The sequence below is a fragment of the Corvus hawaiiensis genome, chromosome 15, assembly GCF_020740725.1.
Source record: "Corvus hawaiiensis isolate bCorHaw1 chromosome 15, bCorHaw1.pri.cur, whole genome shotgun sequence".
In the NCBI taxonomy this organism is placed as follows: Eukaryota; Metazoa; Chordata; class Aves; order Passeriformes; family Corvidae; genus Corvus; species Corvus hawaiiensis.
Window position 1 is genome coordinate 405,071 of NC_063227.1, and position 19,297 is coordinate 424,367.

The window sequence follows — 19,297 nt, forward strand, 5'->3', positions numbered from 1 at the left end:
ACAGAGCCTTTCCTGGGTCTCGTAAATTAATGCTGTGTCAGACTTGCCCCTTATTTATTGAACTGTCCCACAGTTTTACTTGACAGCTGTGTTTCCATATGGCAGGGAGCTGAACTGATCAAGTGAATTACATGTTCATAAACCAAAAATGTGTGTGGAAGTGAAGTTTTATCTTCACTTCCGTGCTTGCCTGAATACCTGAAAGGAATGAGAAATAGCATAGCATCTTCAAATTTTTATTTTTGTCTCTGGTCCTTTAAAACTGGACAAATATTTGTAAACTTTAAGCAATAAAGGTGTATAAATAGCTAAGTTGATCAGTTTTTTTGAATACATTGTTTTCCACAGATGTTAGAATGTACAACATACCAGGATGAGGAAAATGTGTAATCTGAGTCTCCCAATGGTCTAAAGTCAAACACCTGTTTCTAAAGGGAGTATTTACAAAAATGTATAGTTGTTCAGCACTTCATAAAGCAAATCACTTGAATCTTAGCTAGGTGACAGCCTGTCCACAGCCAATTTGCAAATTGACGTAATTTATCAAATAATTGCCTGTTAAACAGTTACCTTGGGTTTAGGATTCTGTCCCACTTGGCTCACTTTTTCAGACTAGGTCTAGATGTTTCATTCCTTGGCTTGTAAAATGAAGCATGCAAGCCAAGCATGATATAAACAGTAGCTATGGCATTTTCTGTGTGTGTCTGCTTCATCCTAATACATTCTCTAGCATCTTTTGAATTTATTTGCAGGAAAGAGAGAGACGGTCTCCACCATTTAATCTCCAGATTCACCCATTCTCAGATGGTGTGAGTGCTTTACAGATCTACTGCATGAAGGAAGGGGTTAAGGTAGGTCAGTTTTGTAAAGCAGTGCTTTTCCCTACAGGAGTGGTGGGTACTGCCCATATAACCCATTACTAATAACTCCACTAAACTTTAGGCATTTCAACTCAGTCTAATGTAAGAGTGTGGTGACAGACACAGTTCAATTAAACTCAAAATTCTTACCATAATGATAAAATCTGGTTCAAAGGCAACTGAAATCAATGTATGGTGCATTTCCATAGGATAAAACAAAATGGCTGACTTCCCTGTGGTTCATAGACTAGATGAATATTGCAGCCATGATAAAAGGTGCACGCCATGTCTTTACCTTATTCTCTCTTTGCAGGATGTCAGCATCCCAGACCTCATAAAGCAGTTAGACATCCTAGGTGATAATGGGGTAAGTTGAAAGGGGAGATATTTTCTCTTTACAAGCTGCATTTTGTACAGTGCAGTAAGTGATATGTAGAATTATGACTATTTTCTAAGATACTTGTTAAATTATACATCTTTTACGTATGGTTTAGCAGACTGGAAAGAACGTCCAAAGACCACTGATATTTGGAACTGGGCCCAACTGCACCCCATTCACTCAGGAAAACACATGAATGAGTTTGGCAGTCTGAGTAAACCATTCTTCATCAGGACTAGGATTCCTTCAAACAGTTTCATAAATAGGCAAGAATTATCAAATTCCCTGTGGCTTTCTAAGAGGGCATAGCTGCCCACGTAAAAGAGATCCTGTATCTCTGGCCAACATTAGATATGTCTTTAAAAAGTTTATAAGAAATAAAAACCAAGGATCATAATTGTCTATTCATGTGCTGATGTAAATCAGCCCTATTTTTACAAAAACTTTGATGGAAATTCAGCTTTGTAGAACTAGCATGAAGACAAACAAATGGGTCTAATTTTAGTTTACATTTGTCTTAAGATGTAATGGAGCGAATGATACAGTTAATCCATATAATGTAGAAAGGCAAAAGCAGTGGTCTTCTTAATGTGTTAACAGACTCTGAATGTTTCAATGGAAACCGAATACTCAGTACTACAGGGATCCTCTGAAAACTGTGGACCTGGTCTGTAGGATGGATTGTCTTTATTCATGCAGGAAACTCCTGCCAATTTTTCTCTTTCCTCTCTTTCTCTTCACAGAATTTAAGGAATGAAGAACAAGTGGCCATAATTCAGGCTTCCACGGTATTGTCCTTGGCAGAAAAGGTAAATTGTGTGCTTGCTTTTCTCACGTATTACCTAAAGCCTCATCTACACATTTTCTTCCCTGTTGTTGTCATCAATATTGTTAAATTTCCTAGTGTTGGAAGTGATTCCCCAAATAAAATAAACTGTGCCAGCACAGTCCCAAACACCTTGCTAAAGCAGCAAAAATATCAAACTGAGCTGGCCCAAGCTGTGCAGTAGAAAAAACTACAAATACAAAAATAATATGAAACAAAACTTGGAATTGAAAACTGAATGGGAAACCATCAGAAATTTAAGCCATGATTAGATAAAGTTTGGAATTTACAGTCTTGAGATTTCTAAAGCTTCCAAAGGGATCTGCATGCCAAAATTTCACTGAAAGTATATGTCTATGTTCCTTGTTTCAAATATTAGGAAAAAAGTGGGGGTTGGTTAAAATTGCTCTCTAAGGCTCAAATGCAGCACACAGTTTTTTCAACATGACAACTTCCAAGGACTCTGCTCAACAATTCCTCCTCTGCCAACAGAACTGCCATAAAGTCAGCTAGGCTATTTTTGAGGTGCTATAGTCCCATTGTAGGCCTTTATCCATGGGAAATGGGTCCCTTGTCCATCCCAGGGCATGTGCTTCTCCGTCTTCTGGTGACCCAGCAGTGGCAATCCTCTTGCTGCTTCCCTGCCAAGTACTACCTGCAGACATCATGGCTGCCTCTGTCACAAACAGTCTCAAGATGAACCCAGCAGTAGCAGCAGGCTGCTAAAAACAGACTAACAAGATGCTGTAGATATCCCACTTGCCACTGCTTGTGTGCTAGAAAACACAGCAGGTTACAGCTCTCATTGTCTTCTCTCCAGTGGATCCAGCAGATTGAGGGAGCTGAAGCTGCTCTGCATCAGAAGATGATGGAACTGGAAAGTGATATGGTAAGAAAACTTTCCTTATTACACATCTTAGGAATGCTGGTTGTGTCACACTTACCTGATGTGCCAAAAAATAGCTAGGAATCTATTGGCAAATGAACTACGCAGCCTTTCTCTGATTATTGGTGAATCCATAAAATTGTTCCTGGTCCAGTTCACATGCAACAGCAGAATAACAGAAGTAGTAAAAGTTTAAAAACTTCTTCTCTCTTTCTATGAGGATGACTGTTTATTAATAAGTACAGAGGGTTCAAATGTTTCTCAATAATTTTCAAAGATGCACACATTATTTACCTCATCAGATTCACAGTCTAAACATTAGCTGTTGTATTGCATTTTATTCAGGACCAGCATGTGAAAAATTACTCAATTATAACACTGTTGGCTTTCATTACATACTAAGTAAAGTTAGTACCTTACCCTGTTCTTACTCTAGTTAATGGCAGTAGCCTACAAGATGAACAAGCGTGACTACAAGAATTAGACAGCTGTAGTGGCTTTTGTTCTGTTCCTGTGGTATGTCTGTACTTAAGTCTATTCAGCTTAAGGTGGACTGATAAGTTAAAGCACAGCAGCTGCCCCCCTGTAATGTGAATGTGAATGTCTGGTTAGTTCCTGTTTAGTTTAGTGCACTTTTACACCTCTTCCAAAATAAGAGAAAGCACAAAAAGAGTAATTCCTGATGCCAGAGGAGGTATCTTTAGAAAAATAACACAGAACACCCTAAATTTCACTACTGAAATGCCAAGCGATACCACTGAAGCCAACAGACAGGATGGATTTAGTTTCATGTAGATCAAATGTATTCACATACAAGAGCAATCTACAGCTATTTGCCCTTCCTTCTTTTCTAGCTGAGTGAGATATTTCTGCCAAGCACCAGTCAAAAACCAGTCTCCTTGTCCTACTGAATTAGATATCTGTAAATGATTTGATAAAACTTCCTAAAGTATTTGGAGTAAATAATTTGTTTTTCTGTCTAAATGATCCTTCATTGTAGGAGCAATTTTGCAAAATAAAAGGTTATTTGGAGGAAGAATTAGACTACAGGAAGCAAGCTCTTGACCAAGCATACATGGTATGTACAAAGGAAATTCTGCAGCACATACTGGCCAACTCTGCAATAGCACACAGACTCTTGTTGAACCAGGAAGAGAGATTTTTGCTTTTTTATTAATACTGGGGTTTTTAAAATTTGTTTTTTCCTTATTCTTCTGATGTACTAGCATGCAATCTGCACCACTTCAACACAATACCTTGACTTTTCATGTCATAAAAAGGCACGTCCCCTGAAGTCTGAAAGCTCTTGTCAGTTTAAGGCAGATATTGCTCATTAATGGCAGCTTGTCCAACTGGAGTTTTTTAGTGCAATAGGTTGAAATTTTAAAATTGGTGAAATAATTTACACTTCAGATATGAAAATTCTATCCAACTCTATCTCTGTAAACTAACTCCATAAAAAAGAGTAAAAGTGAAGGATTTCAGTGAAAATTAATATTAAAATATTTTAAAAAATAAAAGTTCGTATCTTCTTTTCAGAACATGGAACCATTTTCTGAGTTCAGTTTTTCACATTTTTGCACACTTGAGCACAGGGACTGCCTCTCATGCAGGGGCCTGAATCTGCCACCAACCCCCCAGTTCCCAATGTGGTTTAAACCATGTTTCATCTCTAATTGACTTTTGGTATTGCATCAACCAGAGGATCCAGGAGCTTGAAGCCACCTTGTACAATGCTTTGCAGCAAGAAACAGTGATAAAGTTTGGGGAACTACTGACTGAAAAACAGCAGGAAGAGCTGAGGACAGCAGTAGAAAAGCTGAGACGTCAGATGCTGAGGAAAAGCAGAGAATATGATTGCCAGATTCTTCAGGAGAGGATGGAGCTGCTCCAGCAGGCTCATCAGGTAAGAAGAAGGAATCACAGACATGTGGTATCTACTCAGCCTTTCTGTGTAAGAACACAGTCTGAGGTCAAATTTAGGCAAGCTCCAGGCCATGAGGGAGCCTGGCATCCAGCTTTTTGAATTGTCTCATACTTTGTGTCTTTTCTGTGCAAGCACACGTGATATTAGCTCGTGCAAGATTGATTTGGCATATTTTGAGTTTTAAAATTCTAGCCTAATGTTTTAATCCAGAATGATGTCTGCATGGATCTAGCTTTGTAATAAAAATGGTCATCCCTAGTTACTGGACTGGGCACAAGAGAAATGGGCTGCTGGCTCATATGGCACAGGAAAGCTGTCTGTTTTTCCAGATACTACTTGTCTCTCCCAACTGGGCATTTGTACTTTTCACTGCTGAGATAGGGTACTGCATTTCACCTTGAAAGACCGATGTTTGCTGCTCTGCAAGCTGTGAGGTCCCAGAGCAAAAGGCAAACTGTCACAGCACGTTGAATAATGTGAGAGCTGCACCATGAAACAGATCTGACTCGGATGTTTATGGGAGTAAGAGAAGGAGCACATCCCCAGCGCTTAGGGGGTTTTGGTTCACAGGAAGGCTCAGTTCTCACAGTCTTTCCTGATCCTAAGTTGGGCACTTGAGACTGGGTCCACCCTTATTTTTTTCTTGCCAAGCCTTTGCCACAGAAAAAGCTTCATGATTTTAGACATGACAACTGCCCTGAGGGACACTGCCCTGAGGGACACTGCCACAGCAGTTCTGGCTTCTCAGAACAGTTCTGAGCCAGCCTCAGTTGCAGGCAGGGTTGGAAGTGGCTGAAAGGCAAAGGAAGGAGGAGGTAGCCAAGCAGTAGGACAGGAGGCTGTGGGCAGAAACTGTTGTACGGAGGTTCCACCTGAACACGAGAAAGAATTTCTTCATTGTGCAAGTGACCAAGCACTGAACAGATTACCCAGAGAGGATGTGGAGTCTCCCTCACTGGAGATATTCCAAGCCCATCTGGATGCAATCCTGTGCCACATGCTCTAGGATGACACTGCTTGAGCAGGGAGGTGGGACCAGATGAACTGCTGTGGTCCCTTCCAACCTGACTCATTCTGTGATTTTGTGGTTCCATAGAATTTGAAAGCTGCCATAAGCTAGTCATGTCATCCCCAGACAGGGAGGAAGACAGTCACAGGTGCCATCTATTCTCCAGGTGCTGGGGCCTTCAGGCGTCTCCTGGTTTGCCTCTTTGGATTTCTGCTATTTGCTGGACAGCTCTCTTATGACTTGACTTAATTAAAAAAACGTACTGAGATTCAAGGCCTCGTTATTTGTACTTAGGAGTTCTGTTCTGGGGGATCTCTCCTCCCATGCAGGCAAAAGTTTAAGTCATGCTACATAGTTTTTCTCAAAGTACCTAGCTCTGCTAAAAATACACACCTTGTCTATAAGTTACATATATTTCACTCACCACAGAATCAATACATTCATAGTATTGTATACATTTATAATTTTGGATCTAATGATAACACTTTAATCTTCTTTCAACACATCAAACTGTGAGAATTCTTAATGAATCATGATAGAATTCTAAAGATTATAACCATGATCTTACACTTTTCATCTATTAATAAATAGATCAACAGGATTAATACATAGATAATGTGAAACAGATCAATCATTGATACTAATTTCCAGCATTTAAGGATCCAGTTTTGCATATATGCATATATATCCATATATGCAGGATCATATTTTGAGCAGTTGCACATGTGCTAAAGCTGTGATGTGGCAGGATGAGTGGATGGAGTCACAGTATGACACAAGATTATCCCTACCACAGAAATGTATTTGTTTATTTCTAGGCTTTTGGCACTTGGAACATTAAGTTACTTGTTCAGTGGAACAGATTTACTGAGAATTTAGTGTAGATGTTTCTTTTCTGATTTCCAGAGGATCCGAGATTTAGAAGATAAAACTGACATCCAAAAGAGACAAATTAAGGATCTGGAGGAAAAGGTTGGTTCTGTTATGTTTCTGAAGCACACTGATGAACTTTGTTTTGAAAGGAGTGCTCCAGTTCTCTTGAACTAGATGACCTTTCTATTCCGCTCAGTCAGCTGCACCTGTTGGTGCTGGTCCACTGTCCTTTCTTTTCAGTTTGTGTCAGTGCATACAGACTTTAATCTTAAAATACTACATTACACTATCAAACATGTAATGGTGAGTGCTTCGTATGTGTGTGTGTGTGCATACCTATAAACATATATGCGCATATATGTTTGTATATATATATATATATATATATATATATATTTTTTTTTTTTTTTTTTTTTTTTTTTTAAATATATCCAGGCTATTTCTAGCATGGGTTGCGGATACTGTTTTTTAACACACTTAAAAATACTACATATGCTATTTTTGATATCCGGCTTTATGACTTGTCAGCCCATGGGGGTATCACGATGTGACAGTTACACCTCAGGCTTTCAATATGGTGCCAATTGTAATCCATCAACAAAATTATTGGGATCTGTTTTCTAAGCCTGGGAGGTGGTGTGGTACTTACAGAAGTAACTAGGGAAATAACAGTGTTTTCTGTATGAATAATTATTCTAACTGTTCTACAGAGTGCAAAAATAATTCTGATGCTTACAATGCCGTTACCTTTAATTTTTACACAATCTTATTTTTCTTCTGCAGTTTCTATTTCTATTCTTGTTCTTCTCTCTTGCCTTTATTCTTTGGCCTTGATGTCAATGTGCCTCTTGGAAAGGTAAGACTGTTTTATTTATTTCCTCAAAGCTAGCACTTCTTGCACAGAGCGGAGGATCACATCCTTGTGTGTTCTTGTGGATGTTTGGAGTCAGCGAATTCAGCAGGTTGTTGTCAATTTGTAATAGTTCACAGTAGGGGGTTGTCATACTACTGAGTTGCTGATGATACTGTGCTATTCATAATTGTAAAAATAAAAGCTAACAAGGAATTTCACAGTATCAAATACCCAAGAGAGTTGCAGGGGAAATTCAATGTTGATGTTTGCAAAAGGATGCAGATGGAAAACCGTTAAAATAACCTCAAATGTAAACACACTATGATGGGCTCTGAACTAACACTCAGGAAATAGATCAGGATGTTAAAAGAGGTAGAGCTCTGTGTCCAGCAGCAGGAAAAATACAAAGAAGGGCAAGGAAGAATGATCAGCTGCTGAGAGACAGGAAGGGAGAGACAGAGAGATGGAAGGATTTTTCTGGTTCAGGAAGTGACACTGCTAAAAGGAGGTATTGGAGAGGTCTAAAAAATTTGTCATAGAATGGACGGATGGACAGACAGCTTGCTGTCTTTATTAGACAGTTCACTGTCTAATATAAACAATTATCATGTGATAAGCTTTAAGTAAACAAAAATTGATAGTTCAGGATACAGGTTGTAAAGAAGTCTGTCACAGTATGCTTGGCAGCTGAAAGTTCAGAGTTCAAAAAGTAATATGAAGATGAGGAAATAAATCAGAGAACTATAATGGTCCCATTTTTCCCCCTGTGACTAGCCACTTCCAGAATAAGGATACTGGGCTAGGACAATTTTTCTTTTCATCCAGGATAACAGAAGTAGAACATAGCCTAGAAAACATAATGTTAAAGTCTCAAGAACATGTAATGACAGAACAGAATTTTCTGATTTGGGGACAGACCCATACCATTAAATTTCTCACTGTCTCTCTTGGCTCTGGCTTCAGCTGTGTCAATGAGTAATTCCTCTGCTCTGCACTTGAGACAAGCTGAGATACAGTTGTGTGAAATGTGTTCTGCCATGCCCTATCACGGTGTCCCGCAGTGGTAGGGAGGAGAAGAGAGATCCAGCAGGCAGGAATTGTGCAGCAAGATTCCTTTATTTAATTGTTTTACAACTCTTTTATAGACTTTTTTCTTCGTAGTCTAATTGGTCAAAGGATCAGCCACCCCTTGCGGGTGATTGGCCAAAATCCTAGAACATCCATTGTCAAAATATTTTTCTACTGTACTATAAACAAGGCTTTGCAAAGTCGCAGGTGTTCATAGTTTATAGAACTCTTACAAATATCTTCCGTGAGAGAGAAAAGTATCTCACGGGACTGGAAAGAAGCAAGAAAAATTCTTGCTAGCAGCAATATTTGTATCCACAATGCCCTTCCACCATTTGTACCAGCTCAGTTGTTACAAATGTTTCCAGGTAAAATTCAAGGTATTGATTACAATTAAGTGGCATGGGTGCAGTTTGGTAGGTTTTTCTTTTCCCTTTAAGGAGAAGCCCCTACTTCGCGTTTCATTTCAGCTAGATCAAAGCCTTCATTTGCAGTTTTGTGCTGATGCAGAGACAACTCTCAGAATTATCCGCATCAGCTGGAATCTACTGTGTCCTTGTTCGGCCAGACCTTAAAATGAATGTTTCCATGGGCTAGCAATATACATGGAGATTGGCTTGAATGGGGAACAACTCATAGAAAAGAATTAAGAGAAATGTGGACAGATCAGTGATGACAGCTCTTGACAACAGTCAATATCATTATCAAGTTGCTGCTATTTAAAACATACTGCCTTGATCCAGTGATCATTAAACACCTTAAGTTACAACTGCATAGTTAATTGTGTTCCTACTGCAGGATTTCTGAGAACCATGGTACAGCATGGTATGGCTGCGAGATGTTTTAAGTGGCTGTGACTGGTGAAAGTTTAACTTTACAGTTTATTGCTTATTCATAATGGAGAAAAAAAATCAGAAATTGTTCTCAGACAACCGAATTATGGACAGAATAATTTTAAGAAGCCAGTATTTTCACAGTACACAGTATAGCAAATAACTTTATATGACTGTGTCTTTTGCTGTACCACAGAATCATGAGTCCAGAACAAGCAGTCAATCTAGAGGGAGATTCCAAATAAAAAAAATTCTTGGATTTAAGGTGCAGCTTGAAAAATCACAGGAACTGATAGTGACATTTGCAAGAACCTGTCTGTATGAATTTTTTCCATTTGCCTGTACTGTGGTCCTTTTTTCAGTTCCTATCCCAACTGAAATAATGTCCTTGTGCAGCATATGAGAAAAACTTGGGCAATAAGAGGTTCAGAGTTTTCTGTATATACAGTTTGCACCCACATTTTCCACCAGTGTGGGTATGGAGTTGGTTCTCTAGTGAGTATTTGCCTCTTCTAGTACAGCTACAGAATTGGTAAGAAGCTTATATGTCCTAGTTTTACCAATAGTGGTACTGGCTGTGGTAGAAGAAAAACAAGAAACCAGAGGGTGCCTCAAAAGACATCCCTTGCTCAGTTTACTTCACTTTTATAAAAAAATGTGTTCATGACATTCAGCTACTGAACAGTTTTTCCTAATCCTGTCTCTTCTAAGATGAAGCATGCAGTAAAGTCTTAGCAGTAGAGCATGCGTCCCAAGAAGTACAGATTAAAATTTTCATTAATATTAGAACTCATAAGGAAATGTTGTCTTCCTGATTTTTAAATGGTCTTGCATTTTGAAAATAGTTTTTCCCTGAAGTTTAAAAAAGCTCTCAGCAGTAGATGCAAATGATGAAAATATTCACAAAAATGCTAAAAAAAGAATTTCTGTTTATGGTTGGGACATATTTTGCATTAGAAAATAAAAGGATGATTCCTATGAAAAATTTTAATTGCACTGTAATTGAACTTAGAACAGGAAATCCCTAGTCCTGGGAAAAAATGCCAGTGTGTGCTTCCTGAGACTGTCCGCATGGTTTGATATGCCAGCACAGAAGAGAGAGGAAGGCAAACATAGACTTACAGACCTTACAGACAAGAAATGGCTTTGCAGGGATTGCAAATATGTAGCAGTATCTTTTGAAATAAGCATCTCCCAAAACAGAAAAAAAAAAATCCCCTGTTATTCTGACATCGGAATTCCAGTAATGTTCATGAACCCTTTGTCTCAGAGCCTATGAAAGTATCTCCAGTGCCTTGTAACATTTCATTGCCTGCATGCAAAGGAAAAATGTATTTGAGTAGCCTCACAGTGAGGTCTGCAATGTATTCAAAGGCGGACTGCATTCTTTGTTGCAGAGCAGCCATTCCTTCCCTCTTCTCAAAGTAGAAAAGGGAGAACTACACACAGAAAAGAAGAGTCATGACTATCTAAAATAAAACAGGAACATTTGCTGATAACACTTATGTCCTTTTGGCCTAATTTGAGGGCAGGTATTGGCTGGTTAGAAAAACTAGTGAGATGCTTAAGGTCAAAACTCCATATTTTTCCTAAAATTCTAGCAGATTTGCTATTTTTCACTTGCAGTCATCTTGTCTCCGTGGGCTGCTGGGTTCCATTCAGTTCTCGCTCTCCACTGAGCTGATGCACACCTCGCTGTTGTGTTCCTTGAACAGGACTAATAGTCAAAACAACATAAACATTTGTGTGCTGTCTTTAGGGCTGACACGACTGTCCCAGCTGCACAATTGACTGATGTCATTGCAGGGGAATTTACATGGATCCCTTAGGGACTGTGTCAAGACTTCACTTCCCTCCCCACGCCCTTTCTTCCCCCACCCTCCAACCCCCCCATTCTGGCCCAATCTCCTTCAATGGGTTTTCCTCTTGTTTTACATAACATCTAAGGTTTAGCAGGTGTAAATCCCTTTGGTGTCACTTTGTTGAGCCCAGGAAGGCTGTTCTAACTACAATGCCAAGATGAGTTTCACTCAGTGAATTCACTGTTGCTCCATAATGGCTTGTCCCCAGAGCACACAGGGGTCCAGTTCCCCATAGAGAGGATGAGAAGCATTAGCAGGAGCTGAAATGTGGTTTACAGTCCCAGAAAGCCTGCTAGAGGGTTGTGGCACTCCTAGGACCACCCAGGAGATGAAAGATTCTTTTGCCTTTCCCATCCTGCTTTTGCATATTTGGCTTTATGAACATCAGGTAGGGATCAACAAGACCGATTATGACAGAGGAAGGAGCCATGACAGTGGTGGAGATACAGTGATTTAGAGATTGGGACATTGACTATGAAAGTGGAAAAATCTTACGGGTGAGGTGTGTGTGGGGGATATATAAACTCAATGCTTTTCCAGAGGATCTGCACTGCTGTGAACTCCCTTGAACTGTAAAGACAGCTGCAGCAGGCCCAGCATCACAGCACGCATGACACCTGTAGAGTGTTTTACCAAGGCCAGTCACTCCACAGGTGCAAAGCATCAAGTCTTGTAGCAGTTCCTCAAAAACAAGGTAATGGTAAGCTCCTCATCCCCTGCCTTCACCCCTGCATTTTCCTCTATGGGATACTCTCCCCTCAGTACCTGAGGGGAAATCTCCAGACAGAAGCAATTTGGGAATGGTCTTGGCAAGATGGAGAGGGATTTTAGCGCAGTCGTATTTTGCGAGGCTGAAATACGTGGAATTGGAGTGAATAACTAACATTGATTTGTGTTACCCATTTGTATTAAAAACCACCTGCCTACCCAGCAAAGGTGAGCACAGCATGGAGAGTGTGCCTTCAGCATTTCTTCTTCTTACAACTATTGAGCTATATATTGTCAGGGGAATCTTTGTAAAATTGCTTTACTTCCACTGAATGCAAATGAACTGTCTTAACCTTATCATAAGGGACTTCAAACAGATCCTTGACAAAACAAACAAAAAGCCCAACTCATCCTAGGGAGTCACTTGATGGTGAGAAGTCCTTGGTTTTGTTAATGCCTTGGTGCTGTTTATCCTTTACTGACCTTTTAACCAGCAGAGAGAAATTCACAGTGTGGTCACAGATGATACTTTCTGGTTTCTTTCTCACCTAGAGTGAACACAGGACTCACTGCTGTACTGCAATAACAAAGGACAAGAATGTGCAAATAAAGGAAACCATGTGCAGCAGTATACAGTATCCAGACCAGAAGCTCTCTAATTCCTGTTTATGTGGGATTTTCCTACCTGCATTTTCTCTGTGCTTGTGAACATACATATTCACTTATTTGTGATCACATAAGGAAGTGTGGTCTGTGTGGATTTTGCACCCAATGAATTTTACTATGTAGGCTTGAATACTGAGATAACAAAGACAAAATATGCCCTTTTTTCCCTGGTCTCAAACCTGAGAACCAAAGTTCTTTTCCATAGGTAGGGTAGGCTTTCTCAGAACAGCAGCAGTTTGTGTTTGCCTCAGTGCTGCATTAGCCAAAATTCTAGGCTTGCTCTGACACCCCAAGGATATTGTCTGCTGCCATGGCTCTTCTAATGGATGAATTTCAGGCAGCTTTGGTTCAAGAGTCATTGAAACTTATGCATACTACTCATGTGAAGATGCCCATGGGGACTTTTATGCACCACAGGGTTGCACTTTGTGGGGTTTAAATGGACACGCTTAGCAAAATACACAGAATTTTCACAAATGTTTTTCATACAGACAAAACCAGTTTCACACTGATAGCTCTAAGAACTGACCTTTTCATCTTCCTGATTGATAGATTGTATCTTGGCAAAGCTGGGATAGGTAGGTAGAGGAACTTACACCTTATCTGATACAGATGTTCTTTTTTTTTTTTTTTTTAACTTTTAGAGTGCCCGACCACACAGATAAGTCCTTATAAAGGCAAATGCTTCCACCCCTCGATGAAGAGAATATTGTTTACACCTATTTTCAAAAGTATAAAAATGAACAACCTGTAGCCAAGGCTGCAACCACCTTGTATTTTAAAGCCATCACTCAAAATTTGTTACCTGACAGTTCCTGTCTAAACCTATGATATATGCTGCATCTAATGAAATCCTGTATGTTGAAATTACAAAAGGGGAAGAAAAATAAACTGACAACCTACATCACCTAGGAAGAACTGAAAGGGAAGGAACCACTTTCAGCTGATCAAGTCAGTGTATCTTGGGCATGGAACCAAAGTTACAACAGAAAAATCTATTCCTGCTGTGCAGGGCAATCATTTAAATGTCACCCTGTCATCTGACAAATGGATCAAAAATGAACAGATCAGAGTAGGAGAAACTCAAGAGATGCTGACAACAAAGTGCTCGATTTGAACTGTGTGGCTTTCTCGCTGCAGGGACTCCTGCTCTCCCTCTTTGCTTTTAACCTCTGGAACAACTGACAGCTGCAGTGTGGAAGGAAGAAAGGAAAAAAACCAGTCTGGGTTATTGCAGGATGGGCAGGACAGGTCACCATGTTTTGTGCTTGAGATCGTAACACAGCACCACCTGCCTTGGCTAAAGAATGGCAGAAGAGGGTGTCTGGCGTAAGGAGGGTTTCCAGTGGAGTTGAAGCCTTATCTCTCTTCACCATCCCTCCATGAAGAACAGCCTGTCTATTATCAGATACTTTTCATACTCTTTAAAGACTGCCATTGAGATAATAACGACTGTACTTGGTTTCACTATAGAATAACCACTGAGGATCACTGAATTGGACCTACAGAATAGCTTCTGAGAAAGAAATGTTGGAGGACAGGGCAGGGAGGAAAGCTAATCCCCTTATCCATGTGACATGGTTCACAGAGCATCAGCTTCCAACTGTTTTGTCCCAGCTTGGAAAAAATGTTTTGGTTCAGCTTGTCAACTGACTTTGTTAGTTGGCTTCCTGATCAATGATACATAAACCAAAAATGGGGAAAAACTTTGTGAACACAACCTTATTACAAATAAGAAATATTGCTAATCTGTTTAGATTTTTCCACAGTTGAGAGTAACTAAAAGTAGTTTTACTTTCAAAGCATTACTTACCTCTTTAATCACAAAGCCTGGAACTCAGCCCTGGTGCCTCCGTGAGGTCATAGGTCCATGCACCCAGGACTCTGTCAGAAACGTCCCTGAGGAGCATAATACCTGCAGCAATCACTGGGAGGGTCCTGTGCCGAGGGAAGCAGCGCAGCCAGCTGCACCCACCCTCCCTTTCTCACTGATGGGCTGTCAGTGCACTTCTCAGTGCCTCTGGTATCATTTCCCTGGGAACGGAGTCCTGCCTGTTCAGACTTTGGGTTCCTGTGGCAAGGCTGTGTCTTCTGCAATGGAGCCTTAATTTTAACTGGAAGAAATGGAGTTCTGTACTACAAACTAGAAGATTAAGGGCCAGAATACAGCTTGTGCATTACTTACACCTTCAAAGCAGGGATCACATGTACCAACATCTTAGGCACATCAGAAGTTTTTAAAGTATTTTTCAAAGAGCTTCTCCTTTGGTTGCCTGTTTACTTTTACAGACAACGCAGCTGAGGCACAAAGCAGTGAGGTCACTTGCCAGAGCAGCTCAGCCCATCAAAAGCAGTTCCTTAGCCATAGGAGGGAGGAAGTTCCTGTGGTATCAAGGGTGTCTGCCCCTCACAGATACCTTTTTTTTTTTTGCCAGAATAGCTTTTAATCAGTAGTGTCCATTTACCCAACTGCATTGCAGTTTTGGGCTCAGTTTCTCCACAAAGACTGCTAACATCCTTATTTCTTGAGTGCCAGGAGATAGTGTTAAGCCTTCCATCGAAGATTAGAAGTTATTATCAAGTGATTTTTTTTTTCCTGCTCCTTTAAATTAATTTAAATTATAGAATGACCACATCTTCTTGAAGCACTCTAGTTCAGCCAAGGGGTTTACTGAGTTCTGGCACCAAGCTGTATGTCTGCTGGTTCATTTTTTTAAGAAATATGCTTGTAGGCAGATATGTTACATGACTGCCGGCACATTGCATGCTTTTTGTTCAAATTGCTTTTTCATAGCAGAAGACCCTGTGGATAAGGTTGACCCAAACGTACATGTGCTTTCCACGAGCTAGCAGTTCAGTCCTGAAGCTCTGGAGTCAGGCCGTGAAAGAGTTGTCCCACTCCTGTGACAGCTGGAGATCACTGAGAAGCTTAACAACAGCTTGTTAGCTATGAAAAGGGCGGTTTCTCTCGGGTTATTCCTTCTTCCCACCTCACTTTTTTCTCCTCTGTTGCAGCATCAGGTAATTTCACACCTTTAGGCTGCTTTCCCCAGTGTTAGGGCTGGCAGTTAAAGCACTGAGTTCTTGTGGAAGAATGAGCAGCACTTGGTTTCAATGATGGTGCAATAACTTCCACCACTGGTTTGGTTTAAAAAAAAGAGCTAGAAACAATTATTTCAGGCAATCATACAGAAGGTTTATGGCATAGATAGAAATACAAAGTTTCACAACATACCTGACTGGTCTTGTGGCAGGCTTCATCATTTAGACTCCCTGAGCCATGTTATCTTACTTAATTTCTCTTTTTTGTCTGATCTGCCCTCCCTTACTCCTGTGTGTATACATATGCATGCAGGTATTGCATTCCCAAGGGCTCAGGGTGGGATGTGGGATGGTAGTCTGACCACAGCACACCTTGGTCTGCAAACTTTTTTCAAGGATTGTTCTTCCCTCCAGGGAGCTGAACTACCACTGCTTTACTCCTTGCAGCATAACACATGCCATACCTAAAACATACTTGCTGATATGAGTTAATACAAATTTTCTGGTATCAGCTAGAGCAAAATGAGTTTGATGTCTGTGTATATATATGTATATATATTTATATATACACGTATCTATATGTACATATATATACATATATATGCATATACTTACCTATTCCCTGTTGCATATAGAAATTGTTGCTATAACTTACGAAAGTATACTTCAATCTAGGCATGGGGAACTGAATCAAGATTGTTTAGCTGCCACAGCTGGTACACTCCTCCAGGTTTAGTTTCATATCTCATGGACAACTAGTTTTCTGATTCTTTTTTCTGGACCCTTCTCTGTCCTTGGACTGTTAATCCTGGGCTTTCTGCTGTTCCTGACGTTGATTGAAGGAAAGGATTGAGAATCCTCCCTCACATTAGTCACTGCAGCCAACCTCCCCTCCCCCAAACCAGCCAGAAAAGTAAAAACCAATTTACTGCAGTCTTTGAGGACAGCATATACAGCCCTGGATCCCTCCCATGCATCCCTTCTAGGCTGTTCAGGAGTAGCAGCACTCCAGGCTATCCCTCCCTCCAAAGCAGGAGGTGAGCCACAGAAGGTAGTACAAATCAGCTTGACCACAATTTGACTTGCTGCTTTTTTTCCAGTGACCAAGTTGGGAGATTCTGAAGACTATTTTTTGAATTTCAGCACTTCAGATGAGGGCCTGGTTATGTGAGATGCATTTAGGTAATTGGGGTTGCAGTAGGAAATGGTGTTTCTTGCAGTGTTACCAGCCTGGCTCACAGCTCCCATCCTCTCTTACTGATGTGCCTGGAGGACAATGGAGAATTTTTTTTAGGTGTTGTTCATCTTCCAGCCCCCTACCATCATCTCAGTGGGAAACATCCTCTGAACCCCAAAGCTTTCAGTTCTGTGGCATCCCTTGAGGACTACCCAGGCCAGGCTCTTGTGACATGAGCAGGGCTCAGAGAACAAACACACAGCTGCTGGTGATCCAAAGGGTTTTCTCTTCCCCTGCCCTCTCTCACATCAGCACCTCTGTGGTTTTATATACACTTTTTGTTCCAGATTTTTTTTGGTGTTTATTCCAGAACAAAATTGTAAATGACTTGGCAGAATGACCCTTTGATAAACACTGGACATGTATCTGTACTATATGTATTAACGTGTAGGAGAGAATCCTTATTGTATGTAAAGTTTTATGAATGGTTATTTTTTAATTTATGTATTTAATATAGGATTCAATGACCTCTGGTGTTTTAGTTTGTATAAAAAATAAAACAGCAGCATTTTTTTTAAAAAAATAGCACTTTACATTCACGGAGATATTCAGCATGTCTGGAGTCTGTTTAGAGGAATCACATTAAAGATGAGCCACAGAGGCACATGCTGGGGCCCAGCTGGCGTGGGGGGCTGTGCTGTGACACAGGAAGGGGTGGGGGGTACATTGGGGTGGGGGGTACCTCGATTAAAGGGTGAGCGAGGTCCTGGGGGGATCACTAGGGAAAAGAGAGGGCAGGTAGCAGTCCCAGCAGGAGCCAAGGGTGAATTTATTGCTGTTTGCCAGGCCTGTGCAGAAACCAAAACACAACAGCAAGCTGCTGCCTTTCTGGAGTTCGTGGCGCACGGTCAGAAGCTCTTGAAGGCTCTTAGCACGGTTTGAAGTAAGAAAGCCGCCGCTCGCTACCTTCAGCTGGGCCTGCGGCCGGGGCGGGGCCCGCGGCGGGGCCCGCGGCGGGGCCCGCGGCGGGGCCGCTCTCCGCGCCTGCCGCCAGGGGGTAGCACCGGGCCGGGGGCGGAAACCGCGGCTTGGAAAAGTCTCGGTAGAAGCGCAGAAAAGTGACCAGTGACCCCTGGAAGTGACCATAAGCCCAGAGCCGGAACGGCGGTGACCGGTTATGGGGCCGCGGCTGGCTCCCGCTTCTGTTTCACTGAGGGGGTCTGCGCCTCACCTTCGGCCCTTGACAGGCTCAGACTCTGGAATCGTCTCCCTCCCCATCAAACCTTTGCAATTTCTCTGCCTAAAATTAATTTTAAATCGTAGAATCATTTCATTTTGAGGAGTGGTTCAACAGTGCACAGCGGCGCTTCATGGCAGTTGATGTCACAGAGACAAAATGCTCGGCATCTCCAGTCTGAGGGCACAGGGAGCTGTGTACGCTGCCAAACAGCCCTTTGGGAAGAAAATTGTCAAGAAGAGTCTTAGAAAGTAAATGGAAAACACATTTGGAAGTGCAAACTTGTAGCCAAATACTTGTAGCCAGGTATTTATACCTATCTCATCCTTTTTACACTCAAGAAATCGAAGCTAAAGAGTATTAGATTATTACAGAATAGCCCAGTACAGTAATGTATTCTTTACTAAAAAAATCCTAAACATTATCTTTCCCAAGATCCAGTTCCCAAGAACTGCAGTTCATATCTTTAAAGTACTCTTAGAAGACTGAAACACATTAAATGGGTCTGAAACACAAAAATTTGGATCTAGATTTAGTTCTCTACTATTAGAGAGTTCAAACGTTCATCTCTCTTACAATAATCTTTAAGTAATGAGCGAAGAAAAGAACTTGAGCCAAGAAGTCGTTTTCTTTGACTGCAAAAAAAATTGAAGGGGCGTTTAATATAAAAAAGCATTAATTTAGAATTAAAGATAATATATATGCAATATAAAATAGATGCGTGCTACAGGGCCTGTGGGATGAGCCCAGATCAGAAGGACTGTGTGGATCCTCCCCGGATAAGGCTGTTGGGTGCAGCTCATTTACAAACATCCCTCACGCCAAATGATATGCAACACAGTAGTTGCTCAGTGACCAGACTAGGAGGCATTCACTCTTCTAAAAATCTCTAATAAAATTAGAAATGTATTTCAGGGAAACTGCTGCTAATGGGAGTTGGATCAGTAGGGGTGTAGAAAAGCTCCTGCATGAACTCCCAGCCTGAACATCTGCTGGAGTAAACCAGGAGTACTTTGCTGATGGAATGAAGATACAGTGCGAGAAAACCAGCATCCTGTACAGATACAGCTCAGAATGGTAAGCCTAGGTGT

General features: G+C 41.0%; 1 protein-coding gene across 4 annotated transcripts in view; it reads left to right on the forward strand.

Annotated features, from left to right (window-relative positions):
- The window catches only part of JAKMIP2 (janus kinase and microtubule interacting protein 2), a 46,353-nt gene extending 28,781 nt beyond the window's left edge, over positions 1 to 17,572 (forward strand). Inside the window, exons 14-23 of one of the 4 annotated variants that reach the window (XR_007206935.1) lie at positions 753 to 851; positions 1,174 to 1,227; positions 1,983 to 2,048; positions 2,886 to 2,954; positions 3,952 to 4,029; positions 4,654 to 4,857; positions 6,794 to 6,859; positions 7,544 to 7,616; positions 11,917 to 12,070; positions 13,395 to 17,572. Coding sequence is in view for 3 of the 4 variants with exons in the window: in XM_048319689.1 (XP_048175646.1) it covers positions 753 to 851; positions 1,174 to 1,227; positions 1,983 to 2,048; positions 2,886 to 2,954; positions 3,952 to 4,029; positions 4,654 to 4,857; positions 6,794 to 6,859; positions 7,544 to 7,594 (687 nt within the window). In the remaining variant the exon portion in view is untranslated. Of the gene's footprint in view, positions 1 to 752; positions 852 to 1,173; positions 1,228 to 1,982; positions 2,049 to 2,885; positions 2,955 to 3,951; positions 4,030 to 4,653; positions 4,858 to 6,771; positions 6,860 to 7,543; positions 7,617 to 11,916 lie in introns of those variants that run through there. The other 3 variants (XM_048319689.1, XM_048319690.1, XM_048319691.1) reach the window with 3 other exon arrangements.
- Positions 17,573 to 19,297: the final 1,725 nt, after the last annotated feature.